General features: G+C 42.7%; 1 protein-coding gene across 6 annotated transcripts in view; it reads right to left on the bottom strand.

Moving 5' to 3' along the window:
• The window catches only part of ZC3H3 (zinc finger CCCH-type containing 3), a 333,696-nt gene that overhangs the window by 84,543 nt on the left and 224,374 nt on the right, over window positions 1-24,779 (bottom strand). For all 6 annotated transcript variants that reach the window (XR_006103478.1, XR_006103479.1, XM_042462809.1 and 3 more), the window contains exon 5: window positions 23,877-24,070. Coding sequence is in view for 4 of the 6 variants with exons in the window: in XM_042462809.1 (XP_042318743.1) it covers window positions 23,877-24,070 (194 nt within the window). In the remaining 2 variants the exon portion in view is untranslated. The remainder of the gene's footprint in view (window positions 1-23,876; window positions 24,071-24,779) is intronic.

Raw genomic sequence — 24,779 nt, forward strand, 5'->3', positions numbered from 1 at the left:
GCTGAATCTATGGATAGAGAATATGAAGATACATAGGGCCAACAAAAATACACTTTCCAATGTTAAAAAAGAAGCACATAATGCTAGCTTGCTTGGAAAGAGGTACTAGCATGCAAATCGACAATGGGAGATGGAAAAGGTGTAAAAACGTTCCCAGAAAGCAGAAAGTGCTAGAAAGTGCTTAGTCTTCTACTGCAAAATTACTTTGCGGAGGAGAAATGAAGATGATGAAGAATTCCACGAATTAAAATCCATCAGGTGCTGCCTCCTCCATGTTCCCTTATTGTAATGAAGAGGATAGCCGCCTCTGGCCTTCCAGAGGTTGCCAGACTGCTATTCCCCTTGCTCCTGGCTATGCCAGAGGCAGAGAGAATATTCACCATTTTTCATTTCCCAGCTGAAAGATGGTTTTCCCAACAGCTGGGGATCCTGGTTTAGACAATAACACAAAGGTGAAAATTTTGCATGGATTCTGCCCTAAACATTAAGAAGAATTTCCTCATGGTAAGAACTGTTCAACAGTGGAATGTGCTGACTCCAAGTATGATGGAGTCTCCTTCTTTGGGGGGGGGGTTAAACAGAGACTGGATGACCATCTGTCACAGATAGTGCTTTGATCGTGTCTTCCTGCATGGCAGAAGGGGGTTGGATTGGATGACCCTTGGGGTCTCTTCCAGCTCTTGGATTCTATGGTTCTATGAGCTGACTTGATACGGAGGGAGAAACAAGCAGAAAGTGGGGAAGAGCCAGCTTGGATCTGCAAGCAAACTGGCCAGTCTGGGAGACCCCCAGGCCAAGAACTCTTCCTGGGACCACCAGGCCAGAAGCCACATCAGAGAGTATAACAGATGGCTCAGCCAGCAAGGGGGACCCAGGAGTCATCACTGTACTCAGCAAATCCAGAGGTAACAGAAACTATGGGGAGTTGGATCTAAGAGACTTTGGAGTCCCAAAGTGAAGACTTAAGAGAGGGGTTTTGCTTTTTTGAGGAAGAAAGGCAAAAGACTATGGAATAGGCCCTGCTTGGACAAGCCTGGGGGAAGGAAACCCTGACTGGGACAATCAATATAACATCTTGGATCAAAGAACGAGTTGTTGGCTCCTCGACTTCCAAGAGCAGGGCGGTCTGACATCCCTCTACTGGGAGAGGACCCCACAAAACTAAATAAAATCCACTGTGAGCACAAGGCTTAAAACTCTCCTCCGTTGTGAGCTCCAGAATGCCTCTTCAGCTCTCGCATCTTGAGAAATAAAGAGAATTATAGCCATTCTTCCCCTATCGCTTGGCTTAGAAAAATGAATAGCTAGAATTTTTAGCTAATGAAACAGAAGCCGATAGATCAATAGCTGGAAGCCAAACAGCTTCATAGCTGGGTTTTCGTTTTCATAAAAACAACCTAATTATTTACCTCCACTGGAATGATCCCGTTTAAGGTACTCTTTCGTTGTTGGCTGCAGGACTGTCTTGGGGCGAGAGATACGAGAGCTTCTTCTAGGCGAGCCCCATGGAAAGGAATGGCGCATGGCCTGGGGCACTTTCAGGCTATTGCATGAGCCCCCTTCACCTCATTGAGCCCTGTAAGACGCCTTAATGGATCAAGGTCTGTGTTCTGCAATTGTATAATGCAGGAAAGAAAAACACGCAACCTGTGGGTTACAGTTGGCCATTCTGAGACCCCTATGTGGCCCTTGGGACCCAAGCAAGCTCCTCAAAGGCCCTTGGACCCCCAGCAGCTCAGTTAGCAAAGCCTCTGATAAAGAAGTTCCTGTTTACAAGGTCTTTTTAAGCCTGCCCTTTTTCCTCATCCTCAGTCTCACTGCAAAGGTTTTTTAAGGAGCATTTACACTGGGAGGGCGGTAAAGAAGGGCTGGAGAAACAGACGTACAGTGTTGGTTTGCAGCAGCGAGTCCACAGTAAACAGTGCAATAAAGCCTGAGTTGATAAATAATAAGTTTTATTTATATTTCCCACATCTCCCAAGGATTGAGGTGGGATTATAACATTAAAATAATACAATACAATCCAAAACACAATCTATAAAATACTAATACTGAATTACACATTCCTATTAGTTCCAACAAAGATTGGAATTCTACTCTAGCTGCATCCACCTGCCTGCAAAAGGCAAGGGAAACAGCAGCTTCCCCTTTCCAAGCATATGTGAATGGAAAAAGAAGGGCCTCACCAGCTCCCCCCACACATGTTAAAAAACAGTCCAGACTCAGAAGTCTGGACACCAAAATAGAAATCATAAGAAATGTGGAAGCTGGTGAAATAAGAAGTCATCCCAGGACACATTTTAAATGCTCTCTAGACAGCTGAAAATGCCCGGTTTACCTGACTTGGTTGTTTCTGTCATGTACGCATATTAGTTTTGAATAAAAGGTATGCACATATATGTTCAACTGCTCTTCTTTTTTGTATTGTAGGAACCCATCCCTATTTTCTTTCTATGCTTCCGCCTCTGGTTCCAAATTTTCTGCAAAAGAAGTAAGGCCCAGGGAAACACCAACGTTTTAACATTTGTATCCCAAGCTGAGGACAGTAAATGATGGTATTCTCTCCAATATTCCAGGGGGACTCTTTCCTGGGGCTTTTGAAGGCCTGAGAAAGAGGTGAGGGGATCTCCTGGCCAGATGAGCTCCTATTTGGGTTGTAATGGAGCACAGGGACCTTGAAGGAACAAAGATGAAAAGGAACACAGGTATAGTGGGGAAAGGCAGTGCCCAACACACTAGTTGGCTGTAGAGGAAATTTACCTCTAATGAGTACATTTAAAAACAAGCTCTTTTACATAGAAAATCTCTTATGTGCCCAGGGAGCATAAATGCAAAGGGCAGGGCACTGCGTATCTGAATTGGAGAGTGCATGTGCATGGCTGGAAGAGGCTGCAATGCTGTCAGGGCTCCACAAAGCCCCACAAATTCTGTTTGAAAAGACTACAAGAAGAGTAGTGAGGTTTGAAGAAGATCTGCTATTAATCACCGCCATAATCATGCATTTAATGAACATGACAGTTCCTGCTCCCTCCGGAGGGATGCGGCGGCTCTTGAGTGGCGACGCGCTTCGCCAGAGGAGGCCAGGAGCTGCTGGAGTGGGACGCAGAGGATGCATCCGTACACCCAGCACCCTTTCTGTGGGCGGGAGGAGAGAGGAGCTGCTGTTGTATGGATTTATTTTAAAATCAACCACAACACCCAGCTGATGTGTCATCCAAGTTAGGGGGCATGCTGCTATTTCATTGTTGCAGTCATGCATAAAGAGCATGCAAGACTGTATTTCCAAACAAGCCTGCCTTAAGCTGCATTGGCACTGCTATAACTGTAGTAGTAATAATAATAATAATAATAATAATAATAATAATAATAATAATAATAATATAGTTTATTTATATTTCCCGCCTCTCCCATGGATCGAGGCGGGATTGCAACCTTAAAAAGATACACAGTACAATTTACAATCAATACAATAATAAAATACTAACCCTGAATTTACCAAGAATTCCTGTTAGTTCTCTAAAAATTACAATTCGTCCATTAGCCAACTATCAGAGTCAAGGAAGAGCAGTCCTCATAACCTTTTTATATGGAATTCAGTGGACAAGCCCGCTGGAAGAGATCCGTTTTGAGTGCCTTCTTAAAGGCCTCTAAGGTAGTAATGAGACAGATCTCTTCCGGTGGGTCATTCCATAATCTTGGGGCCACGGCATTAAATGCCTTATGTGAAGTTGTCATTAGCCTTGTATTATAATATTCTAGTAAGAACTTCCCAAATGTTCCAAGAGTGTGGGGTGGATAATGTAGGGAGAGCACAGCTCCATATTATGGAATCCTGGGGTTTGTAGTTTATTGTGGCACCAGAGCTCTCTGACAGAGAAGGCTAAAGATCTCACCAAACTACAAATCCCAGAATTCCATAGCAAAGAACCATGGCAGTTAAAGTGGTGTCAAACTGCATTATGTCTGCAGTGAAGATGCAGCCTCACTTTTAAAATGCTAAGGAGAGGGCTTTCTCTTGGTCCCACCACTTTCAGAGATATCACAGAATCCTAGAATCCTACAGCTGAAAGAGACCCCAAGGGCCATCCAGTCCAACCCCATTCTGCCATACAGGAACTCTCAATCAAAGCATCCCTGACAGATGACCATCCAGCCTCTGTTTAAAGACCTCAAAGAAGGAGACTTCTTCACTCTCCAAAGGAATGTATTCTTCTGTCGAACAGCTCTTACTGTCAGGACGTTCCTCCTAATGTTGAGGTGGAATCTCTTTTCCTATAGCTTGCATCCACTGTTCTGGGTCCAAGTCTCCAGAGCAGCAGAAAAAAAGCTTGTTCCCTCCTGAAATCCAAAGGTATGTTTGGGTGTGGACAAAGCAGAGGGCCTTCTTGGTGACTGCTCCTAGGCTGCGCAACTTTCTGCCACAGGAGATTAGGTTTGCCCCTTTCCCTCATTTCCTTTGAAAAAAGATATTTTTATTTGAGAAGCACTTCATACCTTAAGCAGTGAAGCAAAAAGTCCTATGTGTGTATGCCTGGCTTCTCCTTTCCACTGTATAACCAACTCCAGGAGGACATGATCACTCCCATCTAAGGCAAAGGCAAAACATGCCCAGGGAACAATTTCTGAGTCCAAAATCAAAATCAAAACAAAAACTTGGTATTGTTTGCCAAATTGTGCCCCTTTTCTCTACATCCTGGTACTCCAGACATTTGTATTTACATGCATTAATGAAGCTTGTGTATTTTTAAGACAGCTTCAGAGAAGCCACCATGGAGGAGGGAAAGGCCTGCAAACACATTAACCCCCCTCCCCAAAATGCAGGATCTTTTAGCGCAAACAAGCAGTGACAGCGAAGTGTCAACTGGAGTCATTACCACTGTTTACGCAAGAATGAAGTAAGTGAAGATTTACATCAATAGCACTGATCCAAACTAAATCCTGTGTTGAAGGAATTGAATATTTAAAACAGTTTGATAGAAGCTCATTCTCTTTTGGTACAGCCCAAAATTTTTTTAAAACATCGTATACCCAAAGACTTCTGGTCCCAAGCATTTCAGATAAGGGAGACTTAACCTACATATGTGAAAGCACTGTATTTTATAGAATCATAGAAGCATAGAGTTGGAAGAGTCCCCAAGGGCCATCCAGTCCAACCCCATTCTGCCATGCAGGAACTCACAAGCAAAGTATCCCCGACAGAGGGCTATCCAGCCTCTGTTTAAAGACCTCCAAAGAAGGAGACTCCACCTGCCTCTGAGGGAGTGTGGTCCACTGTCAAACAGCTCTTACCCTCAGGAAGTTCTTCCTAATGTTGAGCTGGAATCTCTTTTCCCATATCTTGCATCCATTGCTCTGTGTCCTGTTCTCTGGAGCAGCAGAAAACAAGGTTGCTCCATCTTCAATATGACACCCCTTCAAATACTTAAGCAGGGTTATCATATCACCTCTTAACCTTATCTTCTTCAGGCTGAACATTCCCAGCTCCCTAAGTCACTTCTCTTAGGGCTTGGTGGTTTCCAGACCTTTCACCATTTCTGTCGCCCTCCTCTGGACCTGCTCTAACTTGTCAACATCCTTTTTGAATTGTGGTGCCCAGAACTGGACACAGGACTATTCTAGGTTAGGCCTCACCAAAGCAGAATAGAGTGGTACCATTACTTCCCTTGATCCAGACATTATATTTCTATTGATGCAGTCTAAAATCACATTGGCCTTTCTTGCTGTCGCATCACACTCTTGACACATGATCAGCTTCTGGTCTACTAGGACTTCTACATCCCTTTCATATGTAGTCTTGTTAAGCCAAGTGTCCCCTATTCTATATCAATGCATTTCATTTGATGCTCAAAATGTTGTATCTGGTGCAGAAGCCAGGATTTGATGCAAAGCCCCACAAGACAAAAACATCTCATGCTGGCTGTCAGTTTTTCAACCTGCGAAGGGTAAGACTATTAATGAACATTCTTTATATCCCTACATACAACCACAGCTTCCTCATGTCCTTTTGCGAGACAGATCTGTGCACCCATTTCATTAAACTGCCTTTCTGCACACCTACCAAAGGTGCCGTTGCCTGCACCGCTAAAGGCAATTCATTCTGCCAAACTTCTTTAACGTGTGGCCTCAGTGTGCAGAAGAGGGCCCCTTTTGACTGCGACAGTGCTTTTTCAGTGGGTCACATTAGCACCGATCAGTGGCACAAGCCGCCTCTCCCTGCACCCTCCCAGCCCCCTGGACCAGCAGCCCCACTCTCTGCTTCAGAGGCCCATGGCTTTAATGCTGAACCAAACAATTTTGGGAGCTGGCACAAAGGAAATTTATTTCTTTAATTATTCTTCATTTAAGCAGGCCCCACCATTTCCGGCAGGTCAGCATTAGCTGCTGCTGGGGGCTCATTTATTTTAACTCATCCGACGGCTGGAGCCCCCCTCCCCGCCACAACAGAATGGGAAGACTAAGCAGAAGCTCCCATGACAACACTCCCTCTTCCTTCCTCCCAGCCCAGATTGCTTCTGTTTTCTTATTTTGCTTAAGGCTATTTTTAAAGGCGCAGGTGCACAATCCCAGGTTATGGGCAAGTGCGTTTGGCTGGGTGCAAAGAAACTGCCAAAGGTTTGTTTGGTAAAACGCATGTGTAATTCAGTTTGCCCTCCTCCTCCTTAATCAATCCGTAAAAAAGGATTAAACAATGGTTATCAATGGTTCAATAGGTTCAACTGCTCCAGTAAGGCTTGGGACACAGTGCTGAAGGGAGGAGGAATGGTTTACTCCCTTTTTTCCACAAACACCTTCCACATCTACTGGTGTTTCTGTTTGGTTATCAAGATTTTGTGTATTGCATTAGTAATTGAATAACAAATGCATGGAATTGGGTTATTGCAGGCATACCTCACTCAACAAGGTCTGGAAACCATCATGTCCTATGAGCAGCATCACAGGGAGCTGAATAAATTTTGCCTGGAGAAGAGAAAGTTAAGAGGTGGCATATGATAGCCATGTTTAAATATTTGAAAGGATGTCATATTGAGGACGGAGCAAGCTTGTTTTCTGCTGCTTCAGAGAATAGGACACAGAGCAATGGATTCAAATTCCAGGAAAATAAATCCCATCTCAACTTTAGGTGGAACTTCCTGAGAGTAAGGGCTGTTTGACAGTGGAAGATGCTCCTTCAGAAAGTGATGGAGTCTCCTTCCTTGGAGGTCTTTAAACAGAGGCTGGAGGGCCATCTGTCGGGGATGCTTTGATTGAGAGTTCCTGTATGGCAGAAAGGGGTTGGACTGGGTGGTCCTTGGGGTCTCTTCCAACTCTTATGATTCTACGATTTATGTCCATTTATCTTCTGGTGCAGAGACTGGTCTGTTTGCCCAGTGTAGAAAGCTGAAGGGCATTGTTGACAGAAACTGCATATACCGCATTGGAAGAAGAGCAAGTGTTAGTAATAATAATAATAATATAATAATAATTTATTTCTATACCACTTTTCCGCAGTGATCAAAGTGGTTGGTGTACATAGTAAAATGATTAAAACAACATAAAATTAAAACCACATTACATTAATTACAATAAACAATTAAAATCCAATTCATAGGTGTATGTAAGTGAGAGGGAGGAAAGGGGATCGAGCATAACTTCAGTGTACATGGGGGAATGTACATCCCTATAATATTGTGAATGATGTGACTAGGTCCTGTGATGACCTTTCTCAAGTAGATTTGGGAGCAGAGTTGGCATCTGAGTTTGTGACAAGGACCTGACTAGCATGGCTTTGTCTCTGAATGCATTAACTAATGTATATTTGTAGTCTCCTTGAAGTTGCAAGGCTGAATATGGGCTCCCGCATGAAGATCCTTGGGCTGCTATTGTTAACTTGCATTTATTTATTCACCCATTTATTTAATTTCTATGCCACTGTGCCTACAACATCTTGTACATATGCACAGAGCCCCCCCCCCTATTTTTGGAAATCTCTAGGCCCCCAACTGTTTTCTGTCATAATTCACTGGGAGATGAGAGAAGCTGCCTGGGAAACTAGCAGCCCAGAAGTGAAGAAGCCGAGGAATCAGCACTCCTTCGCCGGGAAAACCAAGACAGGCAGAGAGACAAGAGAGAGGCCAGGACCTTGTTCCAAAGGTCCAGAAATCAGGGCAGAGCTGGAAGGCAGGTCTTCCTCCCAGAATGGGAGACAGATGTTCCTTCCAGCGGCTGGCCAGAGCATGCTGCCTGCCCTATCTAAGCAGGCTGATTTTTCAGTCAGGATGACAGGGGCAGTTCTCCCAGAGACGTGTTTGTTAGGTATGTTTGAGAAAGACCTGGGGAAAAAACATGATAGACTTCTGTTTTATTTACTTACATGTGCCAGAATTGTCTATGCAAGCTTTTGGAAATCGAATCAGGTACCATCTACCGAGAAATGGCTGATGAAGGCGTTTGAGATGGCTGAAATGGACAGAATGACTTGTTGGAAAAAAGAGAAAAATGAAGAAGCTATAAAAGAAGAATGGGAACTGTTTTATCTCTTCTTAAAAAGAAAATGGAATAATGTTGTATTGATATGATGTAACAGGTTTTTTCTTACATATTGTGTGCTTCACTATCGTTACACTTACGATATAAAGAACACGATGGATAAAAATAGAATTAATATACTATACTTTTATATATAACACCTCGTTTTGTAAGTAAGACTGAAAATATAAATAAGATAAAGCATCATAGTTAGAGATAGAATCGTTTATTTGGGGAAGTTAAATACTATATATTTTTTTGTTTTTTGTTTTTTTCCCCAAAATGTCAAACAATTCAATGTTGTTGAAATTTAGAGAGAAACAGGAGTTACTCATAAGATTTAAAACCAAGGTAAATAACTTCCAGGATCTATGAAAAGATGACTGTTGTATTTTGATAACTTGTAAGGAAAATACTTTTATTTGATGAAGGGATACAGAAAAGAACAATATCAGGGTTTAAAATAAAACAATGAGAAAATGTATTGATAAAGTAGAGATCCGAGCAATGGAAAGTGTGGTGTATGTTATATGTTATTTTAGTCATTCCAATGTCCTTAGTGTGTTCAAGATTGTGTCTGGTCAAGTGTATGTATATATGTATTGTACTGTACGGTATTGTATTGTATTGTAACATGTTCACATTATGTTTGTAAGAAATAGAAAAAAATATAATTAAAAAAAAAAAGGATGACAGAGGCAGCACCACATGAGCTCTTATACACTCTTATACATCTGCTATCCCAGAGGAAGGCACATTATTTTGATCCTCACAAGCCCACAGGCCTTAGGATTCCAGGAACGGTAAGCTGTGTGGGGCCAGGAGGCAATTTCTGCTCCTTTCCCACATGCAGGATGCAGCAGGGCATCCTCCTGACACACAAAAAGTGATGTTGCATCACTTCCAGGCTGCTTTTCTTTTCTTGCAGCTTTTCTTGCAGAGTGAGCAAGGTAAACTGCTAAATTTATAGGCAGTTTGGGAGCACTAAGGGCAGTTTTTGGCAGGAAAAAAAATTGCCTGACAATCAGACCTATTACTTTAAATTAAAAATGGGGGTGTTCAAGTTTCCAAAGTGGCTTTTGGGGCCACAAAAGGATAGGTTCTCCACGTTCCATCTCCCCATTGCCCTGGCCTTTGAGGGAGAGAAGAGCAGCCAGGATAAACTCCATCATACCTTGGTCCCAATGGCTGGTAAGAGCCCCTTACATGTGCCATCTACCACTGCCCTGGCCTTAATAATAATAATAATAATAATAATAATAATAATAATAATAGTATTTATTTATATTCTGCTTTTTCACAAAGGAATCAAAGCGGATTACAGCAATATAAAATTGAAACATCATATAATTAAAAAATTACAATTCAAAAACCCCAAACCCCAACTCTCCCCCCAATCATAAAAACTTAGTCAATCCGTAAAAAAGGATTAAACAACAAGAAAATTTAAAACATTCCAATGTTTTACCCTCCCATCCCTGGGCTTCCTTGGGCAAATCACATTCTTTGAGGGAGAGAAGAGATACTAGGCAAGTTCCACCATGGCTTGGTCTCAGGGGCTTGTGAGAGACCCCCCTCCATGTGCCGCTGCCATTGCTCTGGCCTCTGAGGGAGAGAAGAGCAGGGAGCATCTGCTGAACTTAATCCCCTACCCCACTTCCACCCAGATTATACCAACTATAAACCTGAGAGCAGGGAACTGTCACAGCAACAATTTGTTAGCTGCTCTGGGAGCCTCTTGGCTGAAGGATGGGGTATAAATGCTCTAAATGAATGAATGAACGAATGTACGGTTGGTGACGCATGATGGCCCATGGGCCATGCCTTCCCCATGCCTGCTTTAGAAGGAGCACCTTAAGGAATTCAACAGCACTCCAGTGGCAAGTTTTACCTGTATTTCTGCCATACAGCCATCTACCATGACTGCCCTACAAATTGCCTGACACTTGGCACGGGGGCTAGGAATTGAAATCAGAAAGTCAGCCGCTTAGCTGGCCAGGTGGAATTTAATCGCTCCGTCTTCCAGATTGTGTCCCTCACCTTGTTGACTACAAAGGAGCAAGGTTAGAATGGAGAGCTTGGGTTCGACAGCCGGCTTCTGAAACTCTCCTGGTTAATGCATTACATTACTCTGTTTGACACATTAGAAGATTTTGCCTGAAAGAAGGACCTGTTTCATACATCTTAATTTCCTACATGGAGATCAATCTTCAGATTATGGGTGAAAAACAATTGCAAAGTGTGAAGTGTGCCACAAACAGATTTTTGTCAGAGCTTGGAGAAAGTCACTTTTTGGACTATAGCTCCCAGAATCCCCAGATGGCTGGAGGGTTTGGGGGATTGTAGTCCGTAAAAATTAACTTCTCCTTGCAATGAATTTCTGCCAGTCCACCAATAAATGTATTTGTTTATTTACTTTATATCTCTTCTTTCTCCCAACAAGGGCTTCCAGCATAGATTAAAAGCAAAATACAGCCAAAACCTAATGGGGGAAAAAACTAAATGACAATTAAATAAGCTATTTTATTAAAACGTCCCTAATGTAAAACAGTTTTGACAGAGTTAAACTGGATTTTAAAAACAGAACAAGGCATATAGCACACAGATCTTGTTAGAAGATTTATCTGCACAACCAGTTAATTGCCAAACTATCATTGACCGGACAGATATATTTTCTGCATGTATAGAAATACATTTCAATACACTGACCAGGCAAAATTTTTACAAATCAGCAGACCCAGCCTTGTCCCTTTGTTAAGAAAAAGAGAGGATTGTACGCACACTTTTGGCCACATGAGGATTAATCTCCATATAGGAAAGGAATGGTGTAGTGGTTTCAGTGCCGGAACAGGACTATGGGAAGCCAGAGTTCAAATCCCTGCTCTACTGTGGAAACCCTCTTGGCAAGTCACACTCTCTCAGCTTCAGGAGAAGGCAACTGCAACCCTCCTTTGAAAAAATCTTGCCAAGTAACCTGTGGAGAGCAAGTGTAGCATAGTGGTTTGAGTGACTCTGGAGAATAGAGTTTAATTCCCAACTTGGCCATGAAACCCGCTGGGTGACGTTGGGCAAATCACACTCTCTCAGCCTCATAGGTAGGCAATGGAAAACCTACTCTGAGTAAATCTTGTCAAGAAAACCCCATGATAGGTTCAGTTCTACTGCAGTTGCATTAAGAAATTCAATGTTCTCTGCCTAAGAAAGGGACAATTAGCCTCCCCCAGGAAGAGGGACAGCCTGGATCTCGAAGGAAGTTACCTGTCGGTTACTAATCAGGTTGCAATTTTATCGTCTCCCTTTTCTGTGTGTGTTTTATCTCTAGTATCTACATGGCCAAGAAGGGGACTGTCCTATGTCTGCATTGAGATCTCTCCATCATAACTGACAACAGATGTAGCATCTGAAACAAAATGCTGCCCTGCACCTCTAACATCATCACTTTTCTTTCCCTGTATGATTTTTAACATCTTTGCCTGATGAAGAAGCCAATGTGCATTATAGTTGGCCCAATAAAGATATCACTGTTTTGTAAGTTTTAGATTTTGTTTTATTTTGCTGCACGGCCAACACAGCGACCCTCCAAAAGGTTATAGAGTTGGCTCTCTGTATCCTGCATTCATAGACTCACAGAATCCTAGAGTTGGAAGAGACCCCCAAGGGCCATCCAGTCCAGATTTGGGTATCCATGGGGTTCCTGGAGCCAAAATCCAGCACATGCCAAGGGGCCACTTTGTAATTGTTTCTTTCATCTTGTTTTGTCTGTTCTGTTTGTTCAGAGCTCATTTCCTTTTGAAAATAAAGATCTTTAATGTAAAAAAAAGCAGAAATCCAAAAATGAAACCTTGATTTTGCCATTTTATATAAGGGACACAATTTTATTACGCCGCTATATATAAATGGGACTTGAGGATCCACAGTTTTCCGGGAGGTCCTGGGACCAAACTCCAGCAGATACCAAGGGATCACTGTACTACGGAATTCGTTGCCATGCAATTTTATGGCTATAATTTTGCAAAAGGCTTGAAAGAGGACTACACATGCTTGTGAAGAATAAGGATGCCAATGGCCACCAGTCATGTTGGCTCTGTGCCACATCCCACCTCAAGGCAGTATGCCTCCCAGTACCAGTCTGAGTCGAACACAAGCAGGAGGATGTTACTGGCTTTGTGCCCTAATATTAAACCCTCTTGGCCATGAAGGAATGGCTAAAGGCTCACTAAACCCACAAGCCATTAGTGGATGCCATGCCAGCCATGATTCAGCAGACTGCAAGGGTCAGTAGCACTAAACCTGCTCAGCATTATTTCCCTTAATTGGACCTCAATTCTTCTGGGGCTGACGCTCCATGAAATCGGAGGCCAATCTCAGCAGAAAACATCTGCAGGAGGAGGCACAAAAGGAATCCGAGCAACAATCCAAGGGCTCTGCCTAAGGCTGGCTTTGTCTTTGTTTTAAAAAAAAAAACCACAGTACAGTATTTGTTTCCACCCTGAAGTTCTTTCACAATGAAATTCAAAGGGGGATCTCACAGCTACAACTGGACTTACATTACACAAAATGCATTTCTTTGTTTTGCAAGGATGCAAAACCAACTGCCATCAATGCCAAAAATGCTATCTTCTTAGCAGAGAGGACCTGAGCCCTGTTTGGCCATCAGAAACATGCTTTGAAAGGGGCAGAGGCTGGTCAACACAAGACACCTCTTGCCATCCATCCCCCACACTGCAATCCAACAGCCACTTTGCACTCAGGTCTTGCATTTGCTACTCTCAAAGTACTCTGCATACAATTTTGTTATAATGCATCCTGAAACTTAGATGATGGAATAGATAGAGGGAACCTTTATCAAGTTTCTGGATGATACAAAACTGGGACAGGTAGCTAACATGTTGGAAAAATTCAAAAAGACCTTGACAGACCATGAAATCAGCTGAAATAACAGGATGAAATTGAACAGAGGCAAATGCAAAATTCTACATTTATGTCACAAAACCCAAATGCAGGATGGGGGGAACAGGGCTCAACAGTGCTACACATGAAAAGGATCTTTATCATTGGTCATAAACTGAACATGACCCCAGCAGCGTAATGCTGCAGCAAAGAGGGCAAATAATATTTTAGCTTCCATTAATGGAACCGTAGCTTCTACAACAGAGGAAGTAGTAGTCCTACTGTACTGTTCAGTAGTCAGGCCTCACATGGAGTAGTGTGTTCAGTTTTGGCACCTCATTTTAGGAAGGAACAAGTTGGAATAGTGGCTTACTAGGGCTTCACCTGGAATCTTTGTTGTTTGTGGGTTTGCTTGGTTTTGTGTTGCCTCTGATTTTCAGAGAGCAGGAGGAACAGGATATAAATTTAATAAAAATACATAATCAGGAGCAATGTTGAATGTCTGACAGTTTTATCTCTTCATGCAACATTATGTGCCCCTCAGAGGGAGTTCCTCAGTCTTTTTGGCGTGTCCTGCCCCCTCTCCATTTCTTTAAAATTGCATATCACCCTTAAAACTACGTATAGTCAGCCAGCTTGGCCAATAGTTAGGAATTCCTGGAGCTAAAGTCCAAAATATCTGGTAGATACAAGTTTGGGAATCACTGCTCTAGAACAGTGTTTCCCAAACTTTGGTCTTCCAGATTTTGGGACAACAACTCCCAGAAGCCCTAGCCGGTTTGGCCAACAGTCAGGCATAGTGGGAGTTGAAGTCCAAAACATCCGGAGGACCAAAGTTTGGGAACCACTGCTCCAAAGCAACTCTGCTGGAAGTTGACCACAGTGTTGCACTGGAGGAGCTAGAAATTCCTAGAGATGTGTTCTCTCAGGTAAAAAAAAACCAAATCAGTGAGTGTCGAGGGCCCACTATATATCACTCCATCCTCACAGCAACCCTGCCAGGTAGACAGTTTGGCAGAGCCAGGATCTGAACACAATTCCTCCTGGTCCAACCTAATACTTTATCAGCTATAACCATATTCATTTGACAGAGTTCAGGCTTTTAAGGTATTTGGGGCCTACAGCTACAAACACATTCATGCAGTTTTGCACCTTATTCTCCCCTGCTTTGCGACCAAGTCAATGCAGGAGAGCATCAAAATCCACAATAACAACCTACGGGGAGAGAAAGTACGTAACACACCAGACTCAGCTCTGGGGGGAACCTTGAGGGCGCCTGCAAACAGCACACTTGGCCCCCTTCAATTCCAGCGAAGCCCCAAGAGCGTGTTAAGCACAACCGATGGCGGCTCTTTCATAGATTGAGGTCAGGCTGGCATGCTGGACAATGTCAACCCTTAATTTGGTTCCTGCTGGTTTCAATCTTGTACTCCAGGTTGACTTCTTCACCCTTCTGGCCTTCCCCACAACTTCTCCGCTGAATGTATTTTTCAAAAGGGTGGCCTTTTTTTTGTTGCTGCCGTTCTTTTTTTCTTCATCTTGCCACCCCTACGGACCTCACCTCTTCGCCTGACTCCCTGCGCCACTTGCACTTGGCTTGTTTAGCAGCAGGAAGGGAGGCAAAACTTTATTACATCAGCCAGTCATGAAAAGCTATGAAATGCTCTCAAAGACATGGGAGCGTCAATGCACTTGATCGTTCTGCCGAGAGAAATCTATACTTGGGACAAGAGGCACCGTCCGAACAGAATATGGAGAAACAGAATGCTCCCCAAATGGCAAAGGGGTCAGGCAAGGCTGTGTATGGTCACCATACTTGTTCAAGTTGTACGCAGAAAATAGCATACAAAGAGCATGTTTAAACTTAGAAGGAGGTGTAAGGATAGGAGGAACAATCTAAGATAGGCAGGTGATACCATACTACTAACAGAAAACATCACGGAACAATGACTGAGGAAGGTCAAGGAAGAAAGTGCAAAGGCAGGCTTCCTGCTGAACAAAAAGAAAACAGAAATAATGACCATGGAGGACCTACACAAACTGCAATTAGACAATGAGGAAATTGAAACAGTTAAAAGATTTCTTGTACCTGGGATTAAACATAGTTCAGAATGGAGACTGTAGTCAAGAGGTAAGATGGAGGCTAGGGATGGGAAGGGAAACCATGAAAGAGCTAGAAAAGATCCCAAAGAGCAAAGATATACAACTGAACCCTAATTCCCTGATTCACTGTCTTCGGCTGCTCTGCTTACGTTTTGTACATGCATTAGTTTACATAACCCATATCCTCCATAACTGAATCTATTCATCTGGTGTGCAACCTTCCTGCCTTTCTACTTCCCTCTACCTTTTCTAGCCTTATTCTAGCTCCCAGGCTCTGGAACGACCTGCCGGATGAGATTCGCCATATTACCACCTTGGAAGCCTTTTAAAAGGCTATTAAGACGGATCTCTTCCAGCAGGCCTTTCCAGACTAGGTTAGATCCACTAGACTTGCCTCCCTCCTCTAATGAGACCTCTATTGCTCCAATATCAAAACTGATTGATACCATCCCCCCCCCCATAATTCTTGTGCTAATCTGCCCAAATTTTTAGTGTATTCCTATTGGACAGTTTTAAATTTGGATGTTTAATCTTTTTATGGGTTGATCACTGTTTTTATGATTGGGGGGAGGGTTGGGGTTTTGGTGTTTTTTAATTGTAATTTTTAAGTGTTTGATGTTTTAATAAATAATAATAATAATTTTTTTTATATCTATCCCGCTTTTTGCCAGGCAATCAAAACGGTGTACAACAGGTTAAAATACATCCATATATACATAATACCACCCCCCTTAAAACAAGATTAAACAATGTAAGATTAAAAACTACATATTAAAACCGACTAAGCTAAATAAAAGTCATCATGGGCAGAGTTCACTGGATGGGAAGTCTTATTTGTGGCCGTTTTAATTATACTGTTGGAATCCTCTTTGATTCCTTTGTGAAAAAGTGGAATACAAATAAATGTTGTTGTTGTTATCTTTTCCCACTGAGTCAGGTCTTATCATGATGTGGCTGAAGTAGGACAGCCTCAATTTAATCATGGCTTTCAGGGAGATTTCTGGCTTGATCTGCTCAAGGACCCATTCGTTTGTCTTTTTGGCTGTCCACAGGATCCTCAGCTTTCTTCTCCAGGACCACATCTCAAATGAATTTTTCTTCTTATCCACTGTTTTTACTGTCCAGCTGTCACATCCGCACACAGTGATGGAGAATACAAAGGCTTGGATGATTCAAACTTTACGGCTCAGTTGCATATCTTTACTCTTTAGGGCCTTGTCTAGTTCTTTCATAGTTGCCCTCACCATTCCTAGTCTTCTTGTTTTCCTTCTCTGCTGTCTCCTTCCTGATCAATGTCTGATCCAATTCTTTAATTATTTCAGTTTCATCACTGTTTTGCTACACTCCCCCCCAAAATATTGGGAGTCTACAACACACAGCTTGACTCGGGCTCTCCTTGGAACACAGGGCTCTAACTGAATTTTGCAACTTGGAGCAAGGCCACAAGGAAAGGTGTGATTTCAGCTTCAGGAAAGCCAAACTGTCACAAAGACACACAAGCCAAGCTGTGTGCTGCAATGACACACAGTCAGCTCTGATGCACAGTAAATAAAGCTGCACCGCCTCTCTGAACGCCACCAACCAAAGAGTGCCCGCCGCACGTATGTCCACTGCTCTATATGCACTGGGTAACAATGCAGGGTGTGGACAAGCTACAGGAAAACTACTGGTTTCCTTCTCACTTACGGAGATGGATGACTTGCTTGATCAGTCCTGGCAGGCCGGTGATTGGCCGCCGGTATTACAAAAGGGCTTGGCGCTAGATGCAATCCTTAACTTGCACCAACGGCAAAGAAGCAGGTGCTGGGGGCTGGCTGGTGAAAGACAATCAGGCTGGTCGCTGCTGCCCAAAGGGGGAACCCTGGCAGAAGAGCAGAGAGCTTTGACAGGCTGAACAAACCCAGTTAAATAATTAGCAGTCATCCTTGTCATTTCCGGAGAGGCTGAGAAGTTGATGGGATTAAAAGAAATACAATCTAGCAGCCTCCTGCGCAGCTAGGAGACACCAGGCACCTGTCTGGTTTGGGTTGTTTAGCGTTCGGAAGCAACTGACATTTGAGATGTCCATCCCCTGCCTTGGCTGGGGAGAGATTTGAATGGCTACCTCCTTAAGACGGGGAGGTTTGGCACCTGCCCTCAGTGCTCTTTTGAGTTGCACCCCTCTCACAGACCTACATCAGGCCTGTCCTAGGGAGACGTGTGCGTTATGGAGTCATAGAGGTGGAAGAGACCCCAAGGACCACCTAGTCCAACCCACAGCCATTAGGAATATCCAACAAAAGCAGTTGTTCCTCAAATCTTGGTCCTCCAAGTATTTTGGACTTCAACTCCCAGAAGCCCTAGCCAGTTTGGCCAACAATCAAGAATTCTGGCAGCCAAAGTCCAAAACACCTGGAGGACCAAAGTTTGGGAACCATTGAACTAAAACAACCCTGAGAGATGTCCATCCAATCTCTATATAAACACCTCCAAAGATGGAAGGTCCACCAGCCTCCGAGGCATCTCAAACAACACTTGCAGTTAAAAAAAGTTCATCCTAATATTTATGAGGAGTCTCTTTTCTTGTAATCTGAATCCATTTGTTTTTGTCCTATTGTCTGGAGCAGCCTAAAAGAAGCTTGCTCCATTATCTGCTTGGCATCCATCTATTAAAAAAAAATGCCCCACGGCCATCTCAAGAAATTGGGGTGGAAAGAATACAATGAAATCAGCATGATCAACTGAAAAGAATGTAAAGAGCTGAAATGATTTCAAAAGGTTAAAATCACATTAAATGGGATAACAAAGTGAAGAGAAGGGAGATTAAAACCAGTTAAAATAATATAATGTAAAACAATTCAAAACTATGTACACATGTGGATCTGTATAAAATGTGTGAGATCCCCCCCCCAAGGCTTTTGTAAATAATCATGTTGTGAGAAGGCCCTCTTCCAGATCCTCTGACACTATATTGTCCTGAGAGATGAGACTGTTTGTTGGTAGAGTACAATAAGATCCAAAATCCACAAAATAGTGATACCTTTAATCAGCCACCAAAACACACAAAATACATGATGCAAGCTTTCAAAGCTCCACTGGCTTCTTCCTCAGGCAAAGGTGTTAAGAATCATGGAATCATAGTCATAGAGTTGGAAGAGACCCCAACGGCTATCCAGTCCAACCCCCTGCCATGCAGGAACTCCCAATCAAAGCAAACATCCTCCCCCCCCACACACACACACACAGATGGCCATCCAGACTTTGTTTAAAGACCTCCAAAGAAGGAGACTCCACCAAAATATCTGAGGGAGCATTGTCTTTCAGTGTCCAATAGCTCTTACTGTCAGGAAGTTCCTCCCAATGTTGAGGTGGAATCTCTTTTCCTGTACCTTGCATCTATTGCTCCATTGTATCCTATTCTCTGGAGCAGCAGAAAACAAGATTGCTCCATCCCTTCAAATAGTTAAACAGGGCTATCATATCAACTTCACACAGGAGAAAGAAATTATAAAATGATGATGATGTTAGTCACAGGGTTGCCATTTTCCCAAGGTGTTAAGTGTGTTGTTCTTTTGAAGGATATCTATGCATTTTGGCTGGTTAAATAAAGGTATTACTGTTTTGTGGATTTGGGATTTGCAAAATAGAAGCTGGAAAGCTCTCTTTCAAAAGAACCTTTTGAGAAAATAGCTATAAATGTTCAGATTAAACATGTGTGAAGAAATCGGCCCGGAGCAAGTGAATGGTGCCGGGCCATTCCTCAACACATGCATCCCTTTCCCTGTTGAGCTTTATTTGTATTATTTATTTCTTTATTTCTTTATTATACTTCTATCCAAGGCAGCTTACAATCGTTTTAAAAGATCCAACTGAAACATTAACTTACAAAAGTCAAAAAGGAATTGAACATCAATGTTATTAAAAAACATTATTGTTTTTAATATTAAGGGGTCCCAGTCTCTGCAGGCTGGCTGGTGCAAAGTCAAAACCTTGGCTGGCAGCTGAATTCAGACAGGGAGACTTTCCAAGCAGAAGTGACAATCTCTCATGCAGAACAACCCTCTGCAATGTTATCACATTGGGCCAACAGTGTGATACAGCAGCCACAATACTCAATGCTATTCTGGGCTGAGTCAACAGGAGTAGTGTCCAAATCGAGGGAAACAGTAGTGCCACTCTCTTCTTCTTTGGACAGACCTAATACCGTGTCCAAGTCTGGATGCCACAGTTCAAAACAGATATGGACAAGCCGGAACATATCCAGAGAAGGTGACCAAGATACCCAAAGGTCCAGAATTCAAGCCTTATGAGGAACAACATATGAGCTGTGTATGTTTAACTTAGAGAAAGAGAAGGCTGAGAGGTGACACTATAGCTATCTTTTAAATGTTTTAAGTGCTGATGTAACATGTAGAAGACAGAACTTGTTTTATCTTGATCCGAAGATGAGAATGCAAACCAGAGCGTTCAAATGCAAGAAAAGAGATTCTACCTAAACATGAGTTTAAATTCTTTACTGTAAGAACTGTTGAACAACTCTTACCTTCAGGAAGTTCTACCTGAGGTTTAGGTGGAATCTCTTTTTCCGCAGCTTGAATCTGTTGTTCCTTGTCCTCAATCTCTGGAGCAGCATTAAAAAACCTGGCTCCTTCTTCAATATGACATTCTTTGAAATATTTCATGGCAACCTAGGGTTGGAAGAGACCCCCAAGGGTCATCCAGTCCAACTCCATTCTGCCATAGAGGAAGACACCTTCAAAGCACTCTGGACACACAGCCATCCAGCTTCTGTTTTAAAACAGAGTCCAACTTTTCACAGTACATAGTAGTAGAATTCAAAGATATAACAGTGTTAGTCTGTAGAATCAGTACGCAGAAAGATCTTGTAGCACCTTTGAGACTGACTGAAAGAAAGAAATTGGCAGCATGAGCTTTCGTAGGCTTAAATCTATGTCCTCAAATGCATTTATTTGGTGGAAGCCAGGTACACACACGCCATCCTCACATACCAATGGCATATATATGTCTGCACCTGGCTTCCATGCCATCAAATGCATCTGAGGAAGCAGAATGAAGTCTAGGAAAGCTCATGCTGCCTATTTCTTTCTTTCAGTTAGACTCAAAGGGAGTCTTTGAGTCTAACTGCTACAAGATCTCTCTATGTACTCATTCTGCTGACTAACCAAGGTATATTTTTGAATATCTTTTAACAATTAATTTTACTGCATTCCCAGGAAGACAATCTATGCATGAAAAATGGTTATTTACACAAAAGACTGGCCGCATTTAGGCAAAGAGAAGGGGTAGCTCCCCACCTCCTGGAGCAGGCTAGAGTCCACAGCTTAAGCACAGATGCTCTGCATAGAAAAGGTCCCAGGTGAAACTGCAGAGCTCCACCTGTTAAAAAACAAAGCCAAGCGGTGAAGCATCAGGTCTTGTGAAGGCTTTTTTTGCTGAGCCTTTTCCAGGCAGCACAAGGCAAAATTGAACAAATGGGCACAAATGTGTGATGCACCTGTGTGTGTGTACATAGCACCTTTGAGTGACTATGAATCTCAAGCTTGGAAGGCCTATTAAAAACAAATACAGGTACAGGTTGAGTCTCCTTTATCTGGAATTCTGAAATCAGAAATATTCCCCAAACTCAAACCTTTTCCATGGATGGCTGAGATGGTGAAACCTTTGCTTTCTGTTGGTTGAATATACACAAACTTTATTTTGTGCACAAAATTATTAAAAGGTATTAAAGATATTGTACAGTATATAGAACTGCATTCAAGCGATGTGTAAAAGGTGTATATGAACCAAATATTTATCTGTTCCCAGTCTCTAACTTATCTTCCTAATCTTTCTTGTTTCATAAGACAAATAATAAATTATATAAGTGACTACTGGAGGATAATGATAATATTTGGGTTTTTTGATTAGTTGATATTAGGTGATTTTTATTATGTATGATGAACAGGTTTATTTTTTAGTATAAATAGGTAGTAGGTAATGCATAATTATAGTATGTAATCAAGATAATTATTAATCAATTTATATAACATAGATTTAGGCTATGTTATGTTTTTAAAGTAGTTTAAGAACAGTTTGATAAAATTAGTTGTTTCAACACTAAGTATTGTTAGCATTGGAAGTTAAGCTTGGAAAGCAGTAGTACACAAAGAAGTAATGGAAAATTAATGGAAAATAAATAGGGGTTTTGTGATGCCGTCACAATAGGATTTGCATCTTTTCATAGAATCATAGAGTTGGAAAAGACCCCAAGGGCCATCCAGTCCACCCCCTTCTGCCATGCAGGAAATCACAACCAAAGCATCCCCGATTTTTGTTTGTATGTTCGTGTGTTTGTTTTTAAAATTTGTTTAATAAAATATATTTTTAAAAAATGAATCAAATATTCAAACATGGCTCTCATGTCACCCCTTAAACTTCTCTTCCCCAGGCTAAACATACCCAGCTCCCAAAGCCGCTCCTCATAGGACTTGGTGGTATCCAGACCTTAGATCCTTTTGGTGAAAGAGTGGTAAGACCTGGACAGACAGTTTTGAGTTGCTGCAGAAGCCTTGGAAAGGGAGGTGTGTGTTTTTCAAAGTGCTTGCACAGCCAGGATGCAATTTGAGATGGTCCCCATCATCTCCTTCCCTCCCTCTTTCTCCTTCCCTCTGCTACCGAAGCCTGCTTACGAAAAGGAAATGAGTCAGGTAAGATAAAGAAGATAGAAAGTGGTGCACACCTGGGGTCTGCTGATTAGGGCCTTAATCAGATTTGAAATGCTTCTGCAGAACGCCCAAAGAAAGCACCCCAATTTCACAGCCATCAGACGGAGCGGACGGAAAAACCTTTGGGCTCCCTCACTGTCCAAGTGAATGATGAAGAAAGTGTGTGTGTGTGTGTGTGTGTGTGTGTGTGAAGTTCCCGACTTCTTCTGTCGGTCTGCAGCTGGTTAAAAAGGTGTGAGAGAGAGGAAACAGAGTGGGAAATTAGGGGCGAGCTCAGAGAAGGGCGAGGAGAGGAGAGAAATGCTTACGGCACTCATCGCAGCAGGTGAGAAGGGTGGAGATTTAGCTTAAACCGTGGATTAGCTTGCTGGGCGGCTCAGATGGAAAATTAAAAAGTCTGCAGATAATAGCGGAGCAGGAGATACGGGTGTGTGTGTGTGTGTGTGTGTTGGGGGGAAAGGGGTATGAAGTTGATGAAGCATCCTTTTCCAGGTAATCTGTCTCTCAAGAGCATTAAGAGGTGAGAAACCTAGAGGAAGAAGCTTGAGTTGGCATGCTTTGGGGAAAGAAAAAGAAAAGACCACAGCAATCCTCAAGTGTCAGTTTATGTCGAATAAACGGGGGAAGGAGCTCTGCCTCCTCACACAAGGCCTCAGGGCTTTTCGCACTTTTCTGCAGAGGTGCACCAGACAACCCAGGAAAGAATTTCTTTAACTTTTATTTTCTATTCAAGTTCATTTCAGTTCACTTCAGTGAACAAAGCAGATTCTGCAGGCGGCCACCCAAGGCCAGTTTTGCAGGCCTGAGCCCCAAAATTTTGCCCCCAAATCCCTTCTATCGAAGGTAGTTCAGAAGATATCGTTTTAAATGCTCTTGTGTCCCATCCATATATCTATCAAATGTAGAAGAGTATGAGTCCAATACAGTTATTGAACAGATGTTAAAAACAAGAATTTTATCTTTTGATTCTTTCTAATTAAAAGATAAATTAAAGAAAAATTAAAGGTAAATGTTCCAAACCATAGAAATTTTCCAAGATGCAAGCCCTTCAAAGTGCAGTACACAGGTTTACAAAAATAATCCTGATTTGCAAAGAAACAGATGTTGTAGAAGGTACCCTGAAGTAATTTAGCAACTCAGGTCCTGCAAAGGCTCACAGAAAATCTGAGCTGTTTTGCCAAGAGAAAGAGCCCTGGTGACACTGTGGTTCAATGCCTGTACTGCAGCCACTTACTCACAAACTATCAAGTTGTGTGTTCAATCCCATCCAGGGACTCCATCCAGTGGACCCATCAGGGTCCACTCAGCCTTGCATCCTTATGTAGGTTGCTAAAATGAACCCCCAGCTTCTTGCGGGTGGTTAGCTTACACATTGTAAGCTGCTTAAGGAGAGCTTAAATGTACTGATAAGCGGTACAGAAATGTACTTGCTATTGCTATTGCTAAGAGCCCTGCACTGAGTTAGCAAGCTCAGCACTGGCACGCTTGACCTTCACTGTGAAACAAGCAATCTGGGGAATGACAACAAAGCTGAACAATGGTAACTGACAATCAGCTTTTAGAGTTGAATGAAAGAATACCTCTCGATATCTGTGGTGTCATGTGCCAAGTGCTGGCAGACCTCAATTCATGTGTGAGAACATTCAGAGCCTAGAAGCTATGCCCATCACTTACCTGCTCTGGTGTGGCTCCTGCCAGGGATTTCACCAATTCTGGCCGGAGAGCTGGAGGTTTTGGCGATTTTGTTAGCGGACACCCTGTACATGATTCCTCCAATTCGACGGAGGCTTTTGTTCCTCCAACGCTGCTGCAGAGCCTGGGACTTGCTCTCCATCGGAGAATGGCGAGTGGAGTTAGGTACTAAAGATCTGCAAAAGATGAAATGACACATAACTGGGAATCATCTCACCACAGTCAGCTGAGGTGTTCTAGGTCTACCTAACATGCCTCTGGAATGAAACTAAAGGTCAAGAGTGATATAGTGGTTTGAGCACTGATTTATGGCAACCTCCGGGCAAGGAAGCGGGTGCTGCGACGGCTAGAGCATGCCTGGCGGAAACACCAGCGCTTAGCCGACAAGGCTCTCCTAGACCATCTTTTGGAGGACTATGGAGAGGCAATAAGTGCAGCTAAGAATTCGTTCTATGCTGCACGTGTCGCATCCGCGGAGTCGCGTCCAGCAGAGTTGTTCAGGGTTGTGAGGAAGCTAACTCAGCTCCCTCCTGCCCCGAACCAGATCCTGGAACCTTCTAAGGCCTGCTGTGACCTATTTAACAACTTCTTTGCGGATAAAAGCTCTCGGATAAGCGAATAATTAATAATAATAATAATAATTTGTTTTATTTATATACAGTGGTACCCCGGGATACGAATTACCCAGCTTACGAATTTTTTCGGGATACGAAAAAATCCCATAGGGATTTATTGTTTCGGCTTACGAAGGTTTTTTCGGGTTACGAAAAAACCTCGGCGCTATTTTCAATGGAAAGGCCGCCACCGGAGGGCAGCAGAGAGCTATTTTTTTCCATTAGCGCCTATGGCAATTCAGGTTACGAAGGTTTTTCGGGTTACGAAATT

This window comes from Sceloporus undulatus, chromosome 4 (genome assembly GCF_019175285.1).
Source record: "Sceloporus undulatus isolate JIND9_A2432 ecotype Alabama chromosome 4, SceUnd_v1.1, whole genome shotgun sequence".
NCBI lineage: Eukaryota > Metazoa > Chordata > Lepidosauria > Squamata > Phrynosomatidae > Sceloporus > Sceloporus undulatus.